The following is a 20,665-nucleotide window of genomic DNA, read 5'->3' on the forward strand; positions in this document are numbered from 1 at the left end:
TGCTGAATGAGAGACGGTCGAGCCTGTTTTGTCAGTCAGACTAATTGAACTGGAACTGTGAAGTATTTGCTTGTGACCCACGTGTTTTCCTACCAAGCTTTTGCTCACTGCTCTTGCAACTTTCACTTTCTCCAGCTCTTGTTGCTGTTGTTTTATTCACACAGTCATGTTGCTTCACATCTGTGAACTGTGCAGCAGATGTTAATTTTAATTCCACATAATTCTCTAGTTATTAATCATCGTGTCTCTCTGGTCCACCACCCAGGGTCTGTACGCAGACAGATCTTGCTTAGATATCGACTCCTCTGCTGAGGTCATTTGGGAAGTGTCATTCCCGCTGTAAATATGCCTTATATAACAGCCGTCTCAGTTACAAAGTCTAATATGTCTAATAATGACAGCAAAGCCCCAGTGATCAATAGTAAGATAATGTGTTGGGAGTTAGTTTCTGGGGAATTACTGTGGTCGTCTGATCGGCCTCAGGCTGACTGGCCGGTGTTGAAGAGGGCTGATGGGATAAGAGGAATGAACGATGGTTGTTAATGGATTTCTAGTGGAGAGGATCACATGTCGCACACCAGGCCAGGGCTGGGCGAGGAAATGAGCATATGGCCCCGTTCCTAGTCAGGGGTCACAAGGGAGGCGAGGGGAGAAGCAGCAGTGTGGGCTGAACGGATGGAGATTTATCTCTGTGTTTATTGCCGAGTTCATTAAAGAAGCGGCATGTTGCCTGCTTACAGTCCTTCTTTGGTGCCCGATGCTCAACAATGCATTATCACACATCAATTAACAATAAGTTGCCTTGTGCCTTTCGAACTGTGAAATTCATTTCTATCAATCATCATTATCTCCCTTTTAGATATCAGAGAACTTCTACTGTGATCTGAACACGGAACAGATGAAAGGTTTCCTGAAGCCACACGTGCCTCATGTGGATCACTCCACACTGGCCAGATCTGCCATTTTCTCCATCACCTACCCGTCTCCAGATATCTACCTGGTCATCAAGGTAAGGCCAATGAATGAATGGCATCACTGTTACAGATTGTGCTGTAGAGCAGGACAGGATCAAATACTGTACCTTGTAATTCAGAGCTGTAATGTCTTAGTATCTCTTTCTTGAATGTCAGATGTTGTACATTTTCATATCGATTGTGTCCAGATGCACTAATGGCTTGTTTACTCCTTGTCTGGGTGTCAGATTGAAAAGGTTCTCCAACAGGGAGAGATCAGCGACTGTGCTGACCCCTACGGGACTTTGAGGGAATGTGACTCCTCAAAGGTAAAGCAGCAGCAGCAGCAGCAGCAGAACAGGCCGCCTTTACATGTGCTTTAGCCCAGAGGGTTTTCAGAGGTTTTCTTAAATCAGGATTTTTGATCCCTCAGAACAAGGACAAGCTAGATAAGCTCCGAGGCCAGGCTGAAGCGTTCTGCCACAGGCTGGGTCGATATCGCATGCCCTTTGCCTGGGCCACCATTAACATCATGGAGGTCATCTCCACTGCTGCCATAGACCGTGATGTCACAGACTCTGACAGCTTGAAAGGAGGTCAGTGTGTGTTTGTCTTCATGAGCGTCTGTGTTGATGGTGCACTAAATGCTTGTCAGTATATTTTGTATGTGTTTAGATGAATCATGAGACCTATGGCCTTTACCCTTGGCTGTACCAGGTAAATCCAGCAGTATTGACAGGAGGGCACAGCTTCCCAGGAGGAACTCTGAACGTTACAACACCCTTGACGATCAACCCTACAGTATTTCTGCCTTCAAACCTGCCACCATCACCATCAGCACAATCTTCAAACAGGTTGGAAATGCACTTGTGCACAGACAGACAGACACACACACATGCATGCTTTTGATTTTGTATTCTCTTAAGATATGAATCCACAGACAGAATGTGGTGACACGTGGCCTTGTCTCATTCTTTTATCAACCACGCTGTGTCAGGCACATTCTTGTCATTTTTGTTCCATTCAGCCACGGCGAAAATGCTGCTGCTAAACACCTCATTGTTAAACCAAGACTCCACTGTTCATGCCACTTCTATTATTAAACACCAATGCAAAGGGTGTAACTCGTAACAATGATGAGTCATTCTTCATTCTTTTATTTCAGTATGTGTTTGAGGCTCTTTTTGTCCTTCTTGCTTTGTTATTAAAAATATGGAAATAAAAATGTTGCCTGTAGTTAACCACACTCATGCATTTTGTGTTTGTCTGTGTTTGTGTGTGTGTAAGGAGGGAGACCGTTTGAGCGATGAAGACTTGCTTAAGTTCCTATCTGAGATCAAGAAAACATCCACTCCACAGAGGAGAACTAAGACCATATCTGGTAAGTGCTCATAGCAACTGACTTGAATTAAATTAAATTAGCCAGCAGTCTTGACTAATCAAATGTTTCATTATATGATGCTGTATTGGAGGAGTGTGAATCTGACATGTCCCATGTCGTCCAGGTACCATCAAACTGGACATGTCTCCAGTCCATGACCTGCCACAGGCCTGTCTGTCAACTGAGCTCATCCCACTGGTACCAGTGGCTGAGAAGAACATTCGTCCAGTCAAAGAGGTGCTGGAGTTCCCCTCCAATGAGGTTTACGTCCCTCACAACGTTTACAGGTGTGTCCACAGCATGTCCACACTCAACCTTTATTTCATAACTCCTCTGTTTATGCTTTTGGCACTTGGCTACAGCAAATCCGGCTCAGGAGAGATAATCTTTTTGATACAGTCTGTGAGACTGTATCATAGGAAAAACAATTGGCATAGTGAATGTCAGGCCTGCACCCTGTAGGGCTGAAATGTGAACAAGATCTTGATTTGTAGCATGATGCATAAACAGGTCTGTTTACTCCTCCAGACAAGGTAACCTGCAACAGGCCAGAGGCAACAAGAACATTGTTGCAAAGAACATCACTCCTCTGCTCTGCCGTCCCTTCTAGTTTACCGGCTATTTTTAGATATTTCCACCCAGGCCACCTGTCAGATTACCTGGTCGTATTGTGGTGCTAAGGGGACAATTGTGTGAGGAGAGGATTATACTTTTTATGTCACACTGTTGCTCTGAAACAGTTTGATGTGCTGTATAACAAAACATGACTAACTTCATGTGTGAACAAGCCCATGTTTGGTTCTTACCCAGTGACCTTCTCCTCTGAGCGTTTGCCTCATTGTATTCCAGCTTTCAAGACAAATTACAGTGTTGTGCTGAAACCACACAAGGTCACACTAAATTACTGGTTAATATGACATTGTTCTGACATTATAGTTGCTTCATCACTACATTAGATATTGCTGCACAGCAGTCGCCATCTACTGGCCTGTTTAGGTATTTCCGTAATTGAATGAAGTGAAGGTTACGCAAGATTATTGTTTTAACCTACTGGAGCCTGAAGTCATTTTTGCAAATTTGGTGTCTTGACTTTTTCTTTCATTTGTCAGCCAAAACGTTGCCTTGTTTGAAAATTAATCACTTTCTATGGAGGACGACAATGTTTAGCTTGTAAATACGTGATATCACTTATAAATAAGGCCTCCAAAATGTTCAAACACTGTTTTTGAAGCCTTGTTTGTTGTGAAGGACATTTTGGAGGCTTTCCAAAAGCCACATCTGTTGTCTTTTCTAGTTAAGAAATTATTTTACTGGGCAGATTTTCCATTTGCAAATATAAGGAAAATTCACTGGATGGTAATATTGCAGAGGCTGTTAAAAGATCAATATTTGCTGAGCATGAAGTCCTTTCTCTCGTGTTTCTTTAGGAACCTGCTGTATGTTTACCCTCAGAGACTAAACTTAGTGAACAGACTGACATCGGCGAGGAACATCACCATCAAAATGCAGTTCATGAGTGCGGAGGACACCAGCTGTGCACTGCCTGTGAGCACTTAGAGCAGCAAAATACACATCATGATCATTACACAGAAATCTCCTGATGAAGTCATCTTTGTGTCATTGGTGTCAAACCCTCATGCATATAGAGATTTTCTTATTTTTTAATTAAACTTATCACCAATCGTATTGTGCATATTGTAATTATATTTTTTCCTTTTAATTCTTAGGTCATTTTTGGGAAATCAAGCGGCACAGAGTTCTTGCATGAGGTGTACACGCCTGTCACCTACCATAACAAGCAAGTGCACAACACTCAGTTCCATCAAAATAAATATCCTAGTTTGGTCATAAATAATCCCCATATTCATCCATCCCTCTCCTCCTCTGTCCTCCCTCAGGTCCCCAGACTTCTATGAGGAGGTGAAGTTGGCCCTTCCGGCTCGTCTAACAGAGAGGCATCACATGTTGTTCACCTTTTACCACATTAGCTGCCAGCAGAAGCAGAACCAGACCGGCAGCTGTGAGACCCTCATAGGATACTCGGTAAGTTGAGAATTTTTTTTTAATTAAAGTGTACATGATCTAACTAACACACTCGCTGTACGTTTCCCCTCTCCAGTGGCTTCCCGTACTGAATAATGACAGACTGCTGAGTGGTCAGTATTGTCTACCCATCGTCCTGGACCGACTACCTGTCAACTACTCACTGCACACACCTGAGGTACACACATCTACATATGATGTCTAATTTCTTAAAATCTTTATGTTAATAAATGGAATAAAATGTAAATTTACCACAAATCAACCTTTTTGGTGTATCTCTTGCTAATAAATAGGCTGTATGTTGTGTATAGACCGAACACAGACATGGGAGAACATTCAGATGAACATTTTCTTTATTTTGATAATTTTACGTAGAAACTCCCTCCCCAAGTCCCTCCAGTAAAGTGGATGGAGAGCCACAAAGGACTGTTCAACCTTGAGATCCAGGCTGTTTCATCCGTACACACACAGGTGACTAATTGTTGCACAGACATGCGCGTAAAACACACACAGTCTGTTCTAATGAACACTTTTGTTTGTCTTTCTCTCACTCCAACTCTTTCCTCACTGTAATTATACATTTCTGCTCTGCACCAGGACAACCATCTCGAGCGTTTCTTCACCCTTTGCCATGCCTTGGGGGGTGGGGCAACATTCCCACTGCGAGTCAGGGAGGAAAAGATACCAGAGAACAAGCTGGAACAAGAGCTGAAGCTCAGCATCATCTCTCTGCCCTCGTCCAGTCTGGAACCGCTGGTCCTCTACCTCCACCTGGTGTTGGACAAGCTCTTCACCCTCATCATGCAGCCCATGCTCATCGCCGGCCAGACCGGTGAGCTGAGTCAAGACTGTGGCTCAGAATCTTGACTAAGTTATTAATAATTAGTAATTTAGTTAGTAATTTAACAGAAATTACAAAATATATGCCACAAAATTCTTTCATGACACAAATATTATTAACTTATTGCCCAGCACTAACATTTCTTGCATGCATGTTTATGTCTATGTCCTACAGCCAATCTGTCCCAGATTGCCTTCGAGTCAGTGGTGTCTATTGTCAACAGTCTCCATAACAGCCTGGAGTTGGCCAGAGATCAGCAGGGCAGGAACGGCCTGTTGGCGACTTACCTCTACTGGGTGTTCCGTCTGCCTGACCCACCTGGAGAGATTCACAATCCAGGTACTGATCACACTTCATTTTACCTTCATCTGACCTGTGAAGACCTCCATAGTGTTTGAGTGTGTGAGTTAGGACGTCCTGTCTTAGATGGTCGTCGATCTGCATAATAACTACTATTTTTTGGTTGAAGTTGGTTGCTGTGTTTACTTATTGAATGAATTATTATACTTGATGATCAAAATGAAATGTTAAGTTAGGATTTTTGGGTGCACCTCTTTGGGTACCAGGTGTAGGCGGTGTGTTGCCCCCTTCAGAGAGTCGTTACAGCACCCTGGGTCGAGCCTCAGCTAACAACGTCGGCAATATGCTCCTCCAGTCCAGAATCCGCAGCAGCAGCAACCCTGACATCACTCCATACACCTCTGCTGAGGATGCCGAGGTCAACATTATTCTCTCTGCCAAGGTACTGATGAGCACAAAGCATCCATACTGTATGTGAAGAGGCCAGCCAGCTTGCTCATACATGTAGTCTCAGTACATTAGGTTTTGCAATTGGACACCTATTGTATTTGATGCACCTGTTAGGTCTTTTGTGATAGAACCTGTGTGGTTCTGTATTTGTCTCCAGGGCCACAACATCCCGGGCAGCCGCATGTCCACCTATGTGGATGCTAACAACCACCAGAACTCCACGGGAGGCACCAGGCCCTCCAACAGAAAGGTATAATCACTGTTCATTTTCCTTTACCTCACCAACATTACTTTGCACAACATCTCATTAACATGTTGTACACAATGAAATAGTTACTATGCATACATGCACTACAATACAGGTTTTCATATTGTGATATGGTTGATTGTAATAATAATTTTTCACCTGCAATCATACTATGCAAATAGTATAGTATGCGGAGACACTGACACTGATTGATTTCGCAATTATCACAACTTGTATAAGGAGTATGAGGACATCTGATACTTTCGATCCCTCCAGTATTAAACTGAATCCTTCTTGTAGGATTAAACTCATGTGAGACTGTGATTAAGCAAAGCGTTCAGACATTACCAGTCATGCCCTCAGGGAGGCAGTGTGACACCAGGGCTTTTATAGACGACACTCTCTTGTTCATAGTTCTGACAAAATGTACTGATTCATTTGTAATATCACAACCTTTGTACTGTGTGTGTGTGTGTTGTGTTGCAGCAGTTCCATGAGGAGCTTGCCCTGCAGATGGTGGTCAGCACAGGGGTTTGCAGAGAGAACGCTTACAAATACGCCTGGTTCTTCTTTGAGCTGCTGGTCAGTGTGTTTATTTTCAGGCATTTCTTGATCAACTCTGTCATAGTAAATAGATCAAAGTAGTAAAAATTAAAACCTCTGACAAATCTTTGAATTTGTATATTATTATCACGACTCTCCTCTTTATCGTATCAGCTTTGCATTTATCAAATCACATCTACATTTTTACCCTCTGTCATTAAGTATTTACATATTGTATCAGATCATGTAATGTGAATTTGTGTTTATGATTGATCATTGACGTGGTTTCTTTGTGTGCGATTGTACAACCCATAGGTGAAAAGCATGGCTCAGCATGTGTCTCAGCTGGGGAATGTTCCTCGAAGAAGCCGCTTCTCTGACCGATTTAAAGATGACATCACCACAATTGTTTCCGTGGTTACCTCTGAGATTGGGACCATCCTTGTAAAGCAACAGAAGGTAAAGGACGAGAGAATGAAGATGACTGCGCCCCATTATGTTATCTCTCTGCTGTCTAGTACACTGACAGTAGAATTGGATAATGGACAAACTGTCGGCCTTTAAAGTCATCAGGCATTACCAACAGCTTTTTGACTGGTGTTCATAAATCACAAAGGAAAAAATATAAAATTGAAGAGGCAGAAGTGCCAATTTCTACAGTAGGAAAGTTGCTCTGGGAAATGTAGGCAATGGGACGGTAGAGACGGTGACAGAAGTGAGACCACCGAGGAAATGTCAACGTCTATGGCGGTGTTAAGGAAAACCTTCCTACTGACCTTACAGACAGGGGGCGCTGTTTTTCCTTTAGGACACCCAACAAGATGGCAGCACAGCTCAACTGTCCTCGTCAGATATATGCCAACGGATCGCGATCTTATTAAGTTGGGTCAGGATTAATCTATTTTGGAATGGTTGTTCAATACACTCCATCAGATGTTATTCTCTTCAGTCGCTCTGAAAAAATTCAGTTCCAAACCGGCTGAAGAGAGTAACTGATTAACTGGTACTGGTTCTGACGTCGGCTAGTTGGTATTGGGTTTTTCAGAACGCCGACATGTGCTCTGATAAAATAAAATGACCCCTGGAATTCACTGATCCTTGCAGAATGATATGCATGCGTGTACCCCGTCCTCAGCTGGTAGATGTAGTTACAGCCTCAGTGTACATGTTGTCTGTCCCGTCGAATTCCCTGATGTCCTCCAAATAACAGGGAACTGGAAGTGCTAATGATGTTTGCATCTGTCCTATCAAGAGCTCTGCTTACACAGCCAGATGCTCAGCAGGATCCACTCAGCACAGCTTACCGATTGCTGTTTGCTTGTTGTCGTTGTTTCAGGAGCTTGAACAAGCAGAGAAGATCAACATCAGTCTGGCCTTCTTCCTCTACGACCTGCTGTCTCTCATGGACAGAGGATTTGTCTTCCAGCTTGTGAAAATTTACTGCAACCAGGTGGAAAAACACAGATGACAATCCACAACCAAATACATGGAGTCTTTCTTCACAAATGTACAGTATGTAAGTACAGTGCAGTGACAATGTTCCTTCATGAAAATCTGCCTTTTCTCTCCTAGATGTCATCCAAGAGCATTTCAATGCCGACGTTGATTAGCATGCGTTTGGAGTTCCTGCGAATCCTGTGCAGTCATGAGCACTACCTCAACCTGAGCCTCTTCTTCAGTAGCCCAGCGTCCGCCCCTGCCTCCCCGTGTCCATCCATCTCCTCGCAGGTCAGCAAGCTTTTCACTAAGAACATCCAGCAACATTCACATTTCAGATGTTTAGGTGTTTGTTTTGTCCAGAGGGACGTTGCGGGAGTACAATTATTGATAGGGGTCAGGAACAAGTATGAAGTTATTACACAGGAGATGAGAGAACATGTGTCACACTGTAGTTGTTGATGCGGAGAAATCTAGTTTCATTCTCCTCTTGCCCTTTGCTCTGTCTTCTCCCCTTCATCATTCCATCCAGAGTTCTGGCTCGTGTAGTTTCCAGGAGCAGCAGAGGTTCTTGTGGCTGTTTGAGCTCACTCAGGATTTCAAGCAGCAGCACTACCTCACCGGTCTGTTGCTGACTGAGCTCAGCGCTGCACTCGACATGGAGTCAGAGGGGTACGGACACACACACAGACAGTCTACTGCAGAGTCTAGGTTTAGCACAATTTGAGTTTATGTTTTAAAATGTTATTTGTTTTTACACTCGCCTCTATATTTGTATAATTTGTATTGTGAATATTTCTCTATATATTTTCCGCTAAAGTTGCCTCAGGGTATGGATGTATCCTTGTTAAATAATTTCTTGCATTTTGTGGCGGCCTTAGTGTGAAATTGTGTGAAATATGAACTTACTTATCTATAACTTTCCTTGTCAGCCTCACCAATTGATAGTCAGTGTTAACAAACCGCACATACCTTTAGATTTAGGTTTTGACATATTTGGATGCCACAAATGGCAAATATTTATTTGAGGTGTGTGTGTGTGTGTGTGTGTGCGCGTGTGTGTGTGTGTGCGCGTGTGTGTGTGTGTGTGTCTGTGTGTGTGTGTGTGTTCACAGTGGAAAGGTTCAGAAAAAGGCCATCAATGCCATCTACAGTCTCTTATGTTCCCATGACCTTGATCATCGCTGTCTCAAACCTGATGTCAGAGCCAAGGTGGCTGCCCTCTACCTCCCCCTAGTGGGCATTATCATTGATTCTACCAACTACCTGGACTTTACCGGTATATACAGGATACACTGTGAAGATGGTCAACACATTACCATTAGTGGGTTCATCACTCTCCAGTCTTCAGTTTGACCTTTTTGACCCCCTTTGTTTCCATAGTTTCTGACCCACGCTGCGGGAAAGGCAAGTCAGGACCTGAGGATGATCTTGACAATGTCCCACCCATCAATCAGTCTGTTGCCATGGCGATAGCCGGGAACCCCTTCAACACCCTGGGGAGGAATGTTCTCGTTTCCATGGCATCTATGGTAAACTTCTCAAATTCACTGCTACACTTAAGAGTTAGCATTTTAAGAATCTACAGTGTGTGTATGTGCTTGTGTTTGTTGGTGAGTTTGTGTGTGTGTGTGTGTGTGTGTGTGTGTGTGTGTGTGCGTCCACGCTTGCTTGCACATGTGTGTAATTGTCTCTGTAAGTGTTCTGCCTCATAACAGGTGAGCTGCTCTGAGGTAGATTGATTAGCTGTCAGAGCCACACACACACTTCATCCATCCTGAAAAATCTTCACACACACACACACATGCGCCCACACACGCACGCACTCACACACCTACCGGAGATGGTTTATGGGCAGGCATCGCCATCATAAGTGAGCAGGGCCATCCTTCCTGACAAACACATCCATCATTCGCAGCTCCAGCAACAATACAGGCACTAAAAGTGAACAGTGCCATTCTCATGGTGCCGCTCTGCTTTTCTCTCAGAGATGAATGTGTTCCATGTCTTACAAGATTTCACGTTGTTACTTGGAAGTTTGTCATGGGAAAATTCATTTTCGCCATTGTCCTGGTATCCATCACACATCCAAACATGCAGCATGTTTGTCGTCCATACACACCTCCGCTGCGAGCAAACTCTCTGTGTCTATTACAGAAACAATACGTGACCAAAGAAATTTAAGACAAATAAACGTTTTTAAGTCATATTTAGAGTCGTTCCTGTTCAGCTTCACTCACTGTTTCTGTGGAACAAATACCTGGGAAGCAGGTTCTAGGTGGGACACCTAGAGCCCCATGAGGTAAATGGCTGCATTTATCACAGCTGCCACACAGTGAAGCAGCAGCAGCAGCTCTCTATAGCAGCAATTCATCATCACACCAATGAAGGTAAATTAATCAGATTCCACATCTACAGTAGATTTAATGCCTATTAAGAAAGGAAGTGAACTATATTTCATTAAGCCAACGTGAAGCAAATGAGCAGCTTTTTGGTTTTGCTGAGTGAGTAATGCAGTGTATTGATTGGTTGTGTGTGAACGAGTTGTTCACACTGCATAACTCAACGGATAGAGCCGAGCTGAATGAAAGGAGTTTACATTAGGGCTGCCAAAACGTCATATTGTGAATATTCTGTATATCCTACACAGGTAAGACATAAACTGGAGACTGCTCCTGCGTCAGTCCTGTAATTTGTAAATCCCTTCTGACCTTTGTGTGTAATCAGTAGATCAGTGGCTTGTCTGCTTGTTTTACTGCTCTTTCGCTTCATCTTTCAGCTTTATACTGGATATCAAGTCTCCCCTCTTCTCCTCCCCAGCACGGTAAATCCGTAGCCACCCTCGCTGCAGACACCAGTCGCCACCTGTTGGTGTGTTTCCTGTGGGTGATGAAGAACGCTGATAGGCCTCTGATTCAGCGCTGGACTGTAGATATGCCCTCCTCCCAGCTCAATAAGCTGCTGGAGCTCCTCACTATCTGTGTTTCCTGCTTTGAGTACCAGGTCAGTGTGCTCATGTATTATCTTGTCTCGCTCGCTATCTGTTGCAATATTTATTCATTCTTTAACCACGTTGTTCCCGCACCTGATGAAAGTGTGTGTGTGTTTCTGAAGGGTAAGCAGAGCAGTGATAAGGTGAGCACCCAGGCCTTACAGAAGTCTCAGCAGGCTAAGATGCAGCTGGAAGAAGCCCTGCTGAGGGGGATGGGAGCCCGCGGGGAGATGATGAAACGAGTCGGAGGTAGCGTCTGTCTTTGCAAAAACGTCTCCGAATTTAAAAACATCAAAATGTTTATTCGGAGCATCGCTGTAGATTTTCACATTCGTGTTGCACCCTATGTGCAAACTCTCTCCATCTCAGATGCAAATGGAGAATGACTGACTATGGATTCCTGTTAGTCCGTCTTTAATGATTGGCTGCTTGACTAACCTTTGACCCCTGTCAGGAATGGATCGGACCATGGGCCAGAGAGAGAATCTGCGCTGGAGGAAAGACCTTACGCAGTGGAGACAGACCAACGACCGGCAAGACAAGTACGTCCTGATCTTCCCATGTTCCCTTTCCTGCCTTCCTCCATCCTTTCTATCCCAATATACCATACGTCACATCTTTGTTTCGCCTCTCTGCATCAGGACCAAGGCAGAGTTGGACCAGGAGGCTCTGGTCAGCGGGAATCTGGCCACAGAGGCGAACCTTATAGTGCTGGACCTGCTTGAGACCATCGTACAGGTCAGAACAGTTAGTCAAAGTACATTGAGGAGAATCATGGACAATATTTAATCTGATACAATAGTTGATATTAGAGGATTGAGGATGTTATGTTTGTATTTACGTTGACGAGGCTGATTGAATGAAGTGAAAACTGTTTTTAACCCTATTGGCACAGGTGGTAGGTTTCAAGTATCCTGTGTGTGTGTGTGTGTGTGTGAATTTCACTGCTGGTTCTTACTGCCCCCCCCCCAGGCTGCACCTTTGGCTGACTGTAAGGACAACGTGGTGGGTGGGGTGCTGAAGGTGCTGCTCCACTGTCTCACCTGCAACCAGAGCTCTTCCTTCCTCGGTCACACATTCAGCACACTCAGAGCGCTTATAGTCAAGGTACACGTTTAAAGCATTGTGTGTATGTGTGTACGTGTGTGTGCAGACGTGATTTGCATAATGGACGCACATAAAGACATTTCCAATGGGCGTGTATTGTTTTTGTGTCAGCAGCCATTGTTGGTCCTTTTATAATTTTTTTGTGTCAATAAAAAAACAAAGTTACAAAAACGAGGCGGCCTGAACTACAGTAAAGAAGAGGAACATGTCTGTAAACGGGCCGTCGCGTTGTCGTTTGTTTGCATGTTTGCATGTGCGATCGGTGTCTAAATTGAATTTTGTTATTTATTTGTGCCTGCTGGTACAAGCCAGAATCACTCATGTATATGCACTTGTGTGTGTGTGTGTGTAGTTTGGGGACCTGTTGTTCGAGGAAGAGGCAGAGCAGTGTGCAGACCTGTGCCAGAAGGTTCTTCAGTACTGCAGCAGCCCTATTGATGAGAACAGGAGCCAGGCCTGTGCCACACTGTACCTCATCATGAGATACAGCTACAGCAACGCCAGTGTAAGGACACACACACACACACACACACACACACACACACACACACACACACACACACACACACACACTTGCCAGACATTTCCTACCTTTTCTGTCAAATTACACATGATCTAATACTGAACTTCACAGAAGAAATCACATTACTGTCTGATTAAATTTAGTTTGAAGTGCATATAAGAATGCACCATAAGTGATGTCAATTCACAGAAATGCGCACACACACACACCCACACGCTCGCTCGCTCACACACATACGTACAAGGATAGAGTTGCACAGATCTCACTCTATCTTCTCCACTTTTCCTCTCATCCTCGGCTTTAATGTCTTTTCCATGTCTATTTCGAGCGTGCCGCAGAAACTTTCTGCTGAATGATGTGTCTTCGGGTAGAGAGCAGAGAGATATGTCACTGTCTGCCTCCCCATGTTCCTATGCCCCTTTTAACTAATGACAGCCAGACGTGTGTGTGTGTGTGTGTGTGTGTGTGTGTGTGTGTGTGTGTGTGTGTGTGTGTGTGTGTGTGTGTGTGTGTGTGTGTGTGTGTGTGTGTGTGTGTGTGTGTGTGTGTGTGTGTGTGTGTGTGTGTGTGTGTGTGTGTGTGTGTGTGTGTGTGTGTGAAAATACAAGACAATCTGTGTGTGTGTTTGAATATATGCACCTTAAGGGCAGAGGGGGGGGGGGGAAAGGGACTTTGGAATGGAGGAGCTGGTGATGGAGAAGGGAGTGTTTCTGACAGAGGTGAGGCGGTGACAGAGGGGACAGAGAGCGAGAGAGAGACAGAGAAATCTGAAGGAGAAAGAGGTTTAGGAAAGAGTATTTTCTTTCATTTTCTCATCCAGCTTGATATTTCCTGTGTTTACTGTCTGAATGCTGTAATGAAAGTCAGACGGCAGGCTGCAGAGCTCCCACACTCAGAGAAACACGCACACACACACATATCTCTAATCTAAAGTGAGCGAGTGTTTCCCCTCTGCGTGTCCCAGTGTATATGTTTTTGTCTGTGTTGCATACACAGAAGGAGCTGAATTGATCTGAATTAGCATATTCATGAGTATAAAGCATGTGACTCACTCACAGGGAACTTGGGCTCTACACGTCTCTGTTTATGTTTGTGTCCGTTTGTCTGCCCTGGTGTTTCTTTCTTCAAAACACACATGCCGCCGTCCCTCCATCCCTCCCTGCCTCTGCTTTCATATCAGATGGTGGTAATAAAAGAGAAAATAATCCACCATGTGAATCAATAATAGCAGATATCTCTGGTTAAAGTTTGATTCGGAAAAGACGTACGGCGAAGGACAAGAGGCAGATGGGAAGGTGGTGTTGAATTTAGCTTGATCATTTAGGCTACTTTAGGTGGCGCGCACACACACACACATATATACACTAACATCAAGTTAGGGGGCAGTGATGGGTGGTTAGTCTCAGGCTCCATGCTCACTTGAACAGAATGGGGCCGTAGAGATGATCCATGGGTGATTATGTCTCTGCTAATGGGAGATCATTTCCCGCTTAGCTGCTCATGCTGGAGATAGATGAGACTTACACAGACGCGCGCGCACACACACACACACACACACACACACACACACACACACACACACACACACACACACACACACACACACACACACACACACACACACACACACAGTGTGTGTGTCTCAGACCTGTTATATTGGACAGGCATTGAGAAAAAAGGAGGTATAGAAACACAAACATACATTAGAGACATAAATAAACACTTTTTGCTCATTTTTGTTGGTTAAAGATTCTAAATGTCAAAGTACAAGATAAAAGTCTAGATCAGGGGTAGGCAGAATTTGTCCTAATGGGCCAAAAACATCTAAACTGGCACAAAACAATAATGTTAACTCTTAGATTCCATTATAATCCTGTTTATGGAGCCTTTAGTTTAAGAATTCAGGAAAATTGGGAATTCTGGCTCATATTTTGGTGGTGTTAAAACTCTGATTTGATCATTTGTATGTTGCAATCAATTAAAGTGAAATAACACAAATCTCTTGACTTGTGGTTAGAATTTCTCAAGGGTGAAGATGCAGGTCACCATGTCTCTGGCCTCCCTGGTGGGCAAGTCCTCAGACTTCCAGGAGGAATACTTGCGGCGTTCCCTTCGCACCATCCTGGCCTACGCAGAGGAGGACACAGAGATGCAGAACACTCAGTTGCCCTCGCAGGTAACCAACAATCAGCCCAATCCAAATAATCAGTTGTTACATCGTCACATTATGCCCTTTGTGTCGTAGCCTTGTGTCATGCCGCCTCTCTCTCCTGCTCGGATCTTTCAGGTGGACGAGCTTCTCAGGAACCTTAACAGTATTTTGTCAGACACTGTGAAGATGAGGGAGTTCCAGGAAGACCCAGAGATGCTCATGGACCTCATGTACAGGTAAGAAATGAGAATTCCTCCGAATCCTCCTGCGTCGCCTTGTCTGCCGCGTCACTATCTCTCTCTCTCCCTTCGTGTCTCCATTTTCACTCCATGGCTCGTCTCCATGTCGTACTGCTGGTTCCTATTTCTCTGTGGTCTGGGTTGTTAGGCCTTATACATTTTCCATATTTTTATTACACAAGCAGCATTCAGTAACTTCTGATGTATTTCTTATGTTCATTCCACAGCTGCATTAACTCTTCAAACTTCATCAATTACCTCCTTTGCTTTTCCTCCCCCAGGATTGCAAAGGGCTATCAGACGTCCCCTGACCTGCGTCTGACCTGGCTCCAGAACATGGCAGAGAAACACAACAACAGGAAGTGTTACACTGAGTCGGCGATGTGTCTTATCCACGCCGCCGCCCTGGTGGCCGAGTACCTCAGCATGTTGGAGGATCATAAGTACCTGCCCATTGGCAGTGTCACATTCCAGGTAGATGCCCACTATATGATCTGTACACACACACGCACACTCATGCACACAAAAAGCATGGAAATAATCAGCAACACAAACAAAGCAAGGTACACATTTACACCCACACACACACACACATCAGCAGTCATCAGTTTTGTGTGGTGGCTGTTGGTTGTTTTGTTGAATGGAAACAGGCCCTCCCCTGCATCTAACGCCACACCACACACTCCCCAAGGAGGCATGCTAGAGTGGGTTGTGCGTCCAGAGGGGGGAGCTGTACACATGTCAACGTACTCTCTGGCCTCTCGGGTAGCGCCGCTCGACTCGATGCCTTTGAAGTTGAAGGAAAAAAAGCCATATCTGCTCCTGACACAACATGTGAACAGATTGCTCCCCTAAACTGAAAACAAACAGTCTAACAGTAGCTATAATGTGTTATCTATGAACTGACACACACACACACACACGCACACACACACACACACACACACACACACACACACACACACACACACACACACACACACACACACACACACACACACACCTCTGCTGTGCTTAGGTACAAGACATCCTTACCTGCAGTCAGCACGTCATTGATTGGACGGTGATCCAATTAGCTCCCCTTCCCGCTGTAGGACGTCTCCTTATTTAAATGGTGGCAATTGATTAGTAGATTAAGAGGGCTAATTGATTCATGGCTTAACTGATTTCCTCCATAGAACATCTCCCCCAACGTGCTAGAGGAGTCGGCGGTGTCAGATGACATCCTGTCCCCAGATGAGGACGGTGTGTGCTCGGGACGCTATTTCACCGAGAGCGGCCTGGTCGGGCTGCTGGAGCAGGCTGCTGAACTCTTCAGCAATGTGAGACAACTGCGTGCGAAGGGTTAACGTGTTAAGCTGCATAGCATACAAACAAACCAGATTGAAAATAGCTGAAATGCATCACTGGTTGAATTTCAGCGGTTTATATGATGGTGTTCTAACTGAATTATGTCGTCAGGGTGGCCTGTATGAGGCGGTGAATGAGGTCTACAAGATCGTCATACCGATCCTGGAGGCACACAGGGATTTCAGAAAGCTGGCGTCCACTCATGACAAACTCCAGAGAGCCTTTGACAACATCATGCAGAAGGTAACAACTGCACATTTCCACGTCAGAGGGCTTCGAGCATAAACCACACTGGATTTGTGGAGTATTAGAGATCACATTCAATCTATTCCTTAAAAATGAATCTAGTTGCCTCTGATCCTTCAAAAGTATATTTTCTTTTAGCATTGTGCTGCCTGTGCATGTTACCATGGTGATAAGTGTTATTCACGGTAAAGGCTTTGTGAAAAGCTACAAGCTGATGTCAGAGGCCTCATTTAAAATCCTCACTCTTTCACCAAAGGGTCATAAGAGGATGTTTGGGACCTACTTTCGAGTGGGTTTCTATGGGGCCAAGTTTGGAGACCTGGATGAGCGGGAATTCATCTACAAGGAGCCAAGAATCACACATCTGCCTGAGATATCTGACAGGCTGGAGGTAAGAGAGAGGAGTGTCTGTCTGTATCCATGTCTGTATGTGTGTGTCATGCTTGGACATGCATGTTGTTAGTCAATGTGTGATAGGTGAAGGTAGTGTAGCTACCGATGAACTAAAGGACTGTCACAATAGCTGAGAGACGGAGTATCAGTATCCATTAACGTAACCGCCTGTTCTTGGGTTTTACAATTAGATCCTGTGAACTCATAAAACGTGTCTTTTGTTTAAACTTTAAAAGCAAAAATGGTTTGGTGAACTTCAGACTCCGCTCAATTATTTATGAATCAGTTAATTGAAATGCTTGTGCTTTTTTTTACTTTTAAGTGCTCTTTCAAGGCACATCAAGCAATGCAAAGAACAGTGTTTGATGATTCCATTATAATTTTGATCCTCTATAATGTTTATTCTCTACCATACTACATTTTCTCCTGCATTTCTAGAACTTCTACAGCCAGTGTTTTGGAGACGACACTTTGGTGATGATCAAAGATTCCACTCCAGTGGATCGGAAACAACTCAACCCCAGCAAGGTATATAAATATAATGTTACGCTGTTTTTACATATGTTTGATTGTAAATTGAGGCATTTATAGTGAACCTGATCAGGAAACTGTAGCTAAAGCGTCACTCTTGTCCAGGCATACATCCAGATCACGTTTGTGGAACCTTTCTTTGATGACTACGAGATGAAAGACCGACTTACAAACTTCGAGAAGAACTTCAACCTCCGGCGCTTCATGTACACCACACCGTTCACCAAGAGCGGAAGGCCGCGAGGCGAACTCAACGAGCAGTACAAGAGGAAGACCATCCTCACCACCATGCATGCCTTCCCTTACGTCAAGACTCGCATCAATGTCATCCAGAAGGAGGAGGTAGCTGCCACTTTCTAAAAGCACAACGAGAACATATAAAGATCTGAACATCCGCCTCAGAGCAGCGCACATAATGGCTCACCGTTCCTCTGTGTGCAGAGTTAAATGTTGGTCATCATCACATTCTCTTTCATCTCGTCTCCAGTTTGACCTGACTCCCATCGAGGTGGCCATAGAGGACATGCAGAAGAAGACGCGAGAGCTCGCTGTGGCCACACACAGAGAACAGCCTGACGCCAAGATGTTACAGATGCTGCTGCAAGGCTCAGTGGGAGCCACCGTTAACCAGGTAACACCGTCTGTGTCCCCCTCTGCTGATATTAAAGATCAAACCATCATTAACCAAATGACTGGCGCTCCCCTCAATGGGATTGAAGTTTGTTTCGCAAGTTTTTCACCCCCCCAGTGTTAAAGTGATCTGTGATTTTACAAACCTTCATGATTTGTTGGGGAAACTTCTCGCCGAACTTGGCCGCTGCCACTTACCAGGCTGTAGTGGACCCGTAGTGGATCAAATTGGGCCATTATGGATCCACTGAACACGTGCACAAAGGGTCCGTTCAAAGGACTGTAACCTTTAAAGTGAACACAAAATATCTCCAAAATGCTCCGACCTTACCCCCATATCATTACATTTTGTGGAACTCCTGCCTTATCACTTTAAGTGCTACTATGTGGGGGAAAATAGACCAGAATAATTAACCTCTATTTATCTTATCATGTTTATGGTTTCCATTGTAGTCACCATGTGCAGGTGGGAGACATGACAGTGATCACACATCAAAGCCTTCACCCATCTATAACCATAATCCCTCCTTTGCTCCTCCACTGATTTAGTTAAAACGTCAATTCATGGGCCCGTCTTCCTTTCATGTCTGCGCCGCCCGCCATGCTGAACCGGAGGTCCCTTTGATCTGATCGCTTCCAGGTCCCTCCAGCATGGTGAATGTTAGAGTAATGATGAAGCCAGCTACAGCGTCTCTGCATCTCCCTCCCCTCACACTTTATCTTCAATCGTCTAATCTGACAGGTCCCCCCGCTCAGACCTGATGATTGTATACATAACCCTAATGCTCAGCAGCTCCGTAAACATATAACTCTCCACTGTAATCAGTACAGGAGACTGGGTTTGTGTGTGTCGACCCACAGCTCAGACTGAGGCCCAATGCGTTTATGATGCTAATCAGAGCTGTTTAACTGTGCCTGTCGTGATGCAGGCGGCATGTGTGAGCGTGCTGCGGTTTTATGATGAATATAAGTTAGCATAACAAGATCTCATACTGGGTAAATGGGAGCCAAATGGCGGCTGTATGCAGGACTAGTAGTGACATTAGCCGTGCAGGACTCTAATCACGGCTCCCTCTCTGATCTGATCTCTTCCTCGTGTACCAGTTCTTGGCCCTCAGCTGTGTAAGACATTCAGTTTGAAAGTAATTTCCCCCCTCTGTAAGGGGGACATTTATTCCCCCTGCCTTTGTTCATACGCCCTCAAACACTTGCTCTTCCTCTCTCTCCTTCCTCCCTCTTACTTTTTCTGTATTGTCTCCCTCCTCTTCGCTCCTTCTTCCATTTGCAGGGCCCATTGGAGGTGGCCCAGGTCTTCCTGAATGAGATCCCGGCGGATCCCAAGCTCTTTCGTCACCACAACAAACTGCGTCTCTGTTTCAAAGAGTTCATAATGAGGTAAGATCTGATCAGAGATGCTCCTCCTTAGTGCTTATATATTGCACCGCGCCATGATTGAATCTCACAAAACAAAGAGCAAACCCCAAACTTTCACGGTAAGCAATAACCGCAAAAGAGAACAATTTCTCTTGAATTTGCATTTCCGGGTCCCTTTGTGTTACCAGTGCCTGGCTCTGGCTCAGTAGGTGGAAGTGTAGAACAATACTTCAAAGAGATCTGGGTGCACAGGACGCTGTGGTTGCGAGACTTGCATCAGGATGAGTTAAATCCCCTTCTCCAGCGCTCTATAAACACGCCATTACTTCTGTCAGTGTCTGAAGATAAAAGGGAAACCATAAGCACATGTGGTTTCATGTTGCTGGTTAAGCAAAGTGTCAGTTGAGGTGGAGAAATGGACGTGATAATAACCAGTAAATTGCATACCAGAGAATTCGAACAGGTTGCTGTATTGGGAGTGACTATAACCTATTGTGATTGGATGTTCTGTTGTTTTCATTCCTCACAGGACATTGGAAGATATTTTTCCTCCAATACCACTAAGCTGTTTTTCCTTTGAACTCGCAAAAGGTTTATTTTTCCCAGGAGTTTCATTACATTTTGAATATTCATAACATAATTTAAGCCATCCTGCCCGTAGCAATGTGTGTGTGTGTTGCTTTGGTGCAGGGTGTATGCACTGTTCTGTATGTCGTGTGTACAGGCAAACCTGAGTGTGTGTGTTTATGTTTTTGTGTATCCCTGTGTGTGCTTCAATTTCTTGCTTGCATCCGGAAGGTGGTTTTCATTTTCAAACCTTGTCACATTCCAGCTGCACTGAATTGCTTCAGGCAGGTTGGCAAATATTTACTGTAGATTCAGAAAGCTTTATTTTCTGTCCTAAACCTGGCCAAGCTGGCGCTATGCCCTGTT

The 20,665-nt window shown here is 44.6% G+C and overlaps 1 protein-coding gene across 3 annotated transcripts in view; it reads left to right on the forward strand.

Annotated features, from left to right (window-relative positions):
* dock8 (dedicator of cytokinesis 8) overlaps nucleotides 1-20,665 on the forward strand; it is a 41,212-nt gene that overhangs the window by 17,110 nt on the left and 3,437 nt on the right. For 2 of the 3 annotated variants that reach the window (XM_076165199.1, XM_076165201.1), the window contains 38 exons: nucleotides 860-1,009; nucleotides 1,202-1,282; nucleotides 1,387-1,549; nucleotides 1,671-1,807; nucleotides 2,241-2,334; nucleotides 2,459-2,621; nucleotides 3,762-3,879; nucleotides 4,062-4,132; nucleotides 4,233-4,377; nucleotides 4,454-4,555; nucleotides 4,753-4,848; nucleotides 4,975-5,209; nucleotides 5,393-5,557; nucleotides 5,785-5,960; nucleotides 6,126-6,218; nucleotides 6,702-6,797; nucleotides 7,074-7,217; nucleotides 8,095-8,208; nucleotides 8,331-8,486; nucleotides 8,728-8,867; nucleotides 9,311-9,474; nucleotides 9,579-9,727; nucleotides 11,016-11,198; nucleotides 11,310-11,436; nucleotides 11,642-11,729; nucleotides 11,829-11,925; nucleotides 12,160-12,294; nucleotides 12,647-12,799; nucleotides 14,835-14,993; nucleotides 15,105-15,205; nucleotides 15,490-15,682; nucleotides 16,387-16,530; nucleotides 16,670-16,801; nucleotides 17,061-17,195; nucleotides 17,636-17,725; nucleotides 17,834-18,070; nucleotides 18,216-18,359; nucleotides 19,647-19,753. In XM_076165199.1, coding sequence (XP_076021314.1) covers nucleotides 860-1,009; nucleotides 1,202-1,282; nucleotides 1,387-1,549; nucleotides 1,671-1,807; nucleotides 2,241-2,334; nucleotides 2,459-2,621; nucleotides 3,762-3,879; nucleotides 4,062-4,132; nucleotides 4,233-4,377; nucleotides 4,454-4,555; nucleotides 4,753-4,848; nucleotides 4,975-5,209; nucleotides 5,393-5,557; nucleotides 5,785-5,960; nucleotides 6,126-6,218; nucleotides 6,702-6,797; nucleotides 7,074-7,217; nucleotides 8,095-8,208; nucleotides 8,331-8,486; nucleotides 8,728-8,867; nucleotides 9,311-9,474; nucleotides 9,579-9,727; nucleotides 11,016-11,198; nucleotides 11,310-11,436; nucleotides 11,642-11,729; nucleotides 11,829-11,925; nucleotides 12,160-12,294; nucleotides 12,647-12,799; nucleotides 14,835-14,993; nucleotides 15,105-15,205; nucleotides 15,490-15,682; nucleotides 16,387-16,530; nucleotides 16,670-16,801; nucleotides 17,061-17,195; nucleotides 17,636-17,725; nucleotides 17,834-18,070; nucleotides 18,216-18,359; nucleotides 19,647-19,753 — 5,177 coding nt within the window. The remainder of the gene's footprint in view (nucleotides 1-859; nucleotides 1,010-1,201; nucleotides 1,283-1,386; nucleotides 1,550-1,670; nucleotides 1,808-2,240; nucleotides 2,335-2,458; nucleotides 2,622-3,761; nucleotides 3,880-4,061; nucleotides 4,133-4,232; nucleotides 4,378-4,453; nucleotides 4,556-4,752; nucleotides 4,849-4,974; nucleotides 5,210-5,392; nucleotides 5,558-5,784; nucleotides 5,961-6,125; nucleotides 6,219-6,701; nucleotides 6,798-7,073; nucleotides 7,218-8,094; nucleotides 8,209-8,330; nucleotides 8,487-8,727; nucleotides 8,868-9,310; nucleotides 9,475-9,578; nucleotides 9,728-11,015; nucleotides 11,199-11,309; nucleotides 11,437-11,641; nucleotides 11,730-11,828; nucleotides 11,926-12,159; nucleotides 12,295-12,646; nucleotides 12,800-14,834; nucleotides 14,994-15,104; nucleotides 15,206-15,489; nucleotides 15,683-16,386; nucleotides 16,531-16,669; nucleotides 16,802-17,060; nucleotides 17,196-17,635; nucleotides 17,726-17,833; nucleotides 18,071-18,215; nucleotides 18,360-19,646; nucleotides 19,754-20,665) is intronic. The other variant, XM_076165200.1, reaches the window with a different exon arrangement.

Source organism: Genypterus blacodes, unplaced genomic scaffold (assembly GCF_046128005.1).
Source record: "Genypterus blacodes isolate CSIRO-AG114 ecotype Tasmania unplaced genomic scaffold, CSIRO-AGI_Gbla_v1 ptg000141l_1, whole genome shotgun sequence".
NCBI lineage: Eukaryota > Metazoa > Chordata > Actinopteri > Ophidiiformes > Ophidiidae > Genypterus > Genypterus blacodes.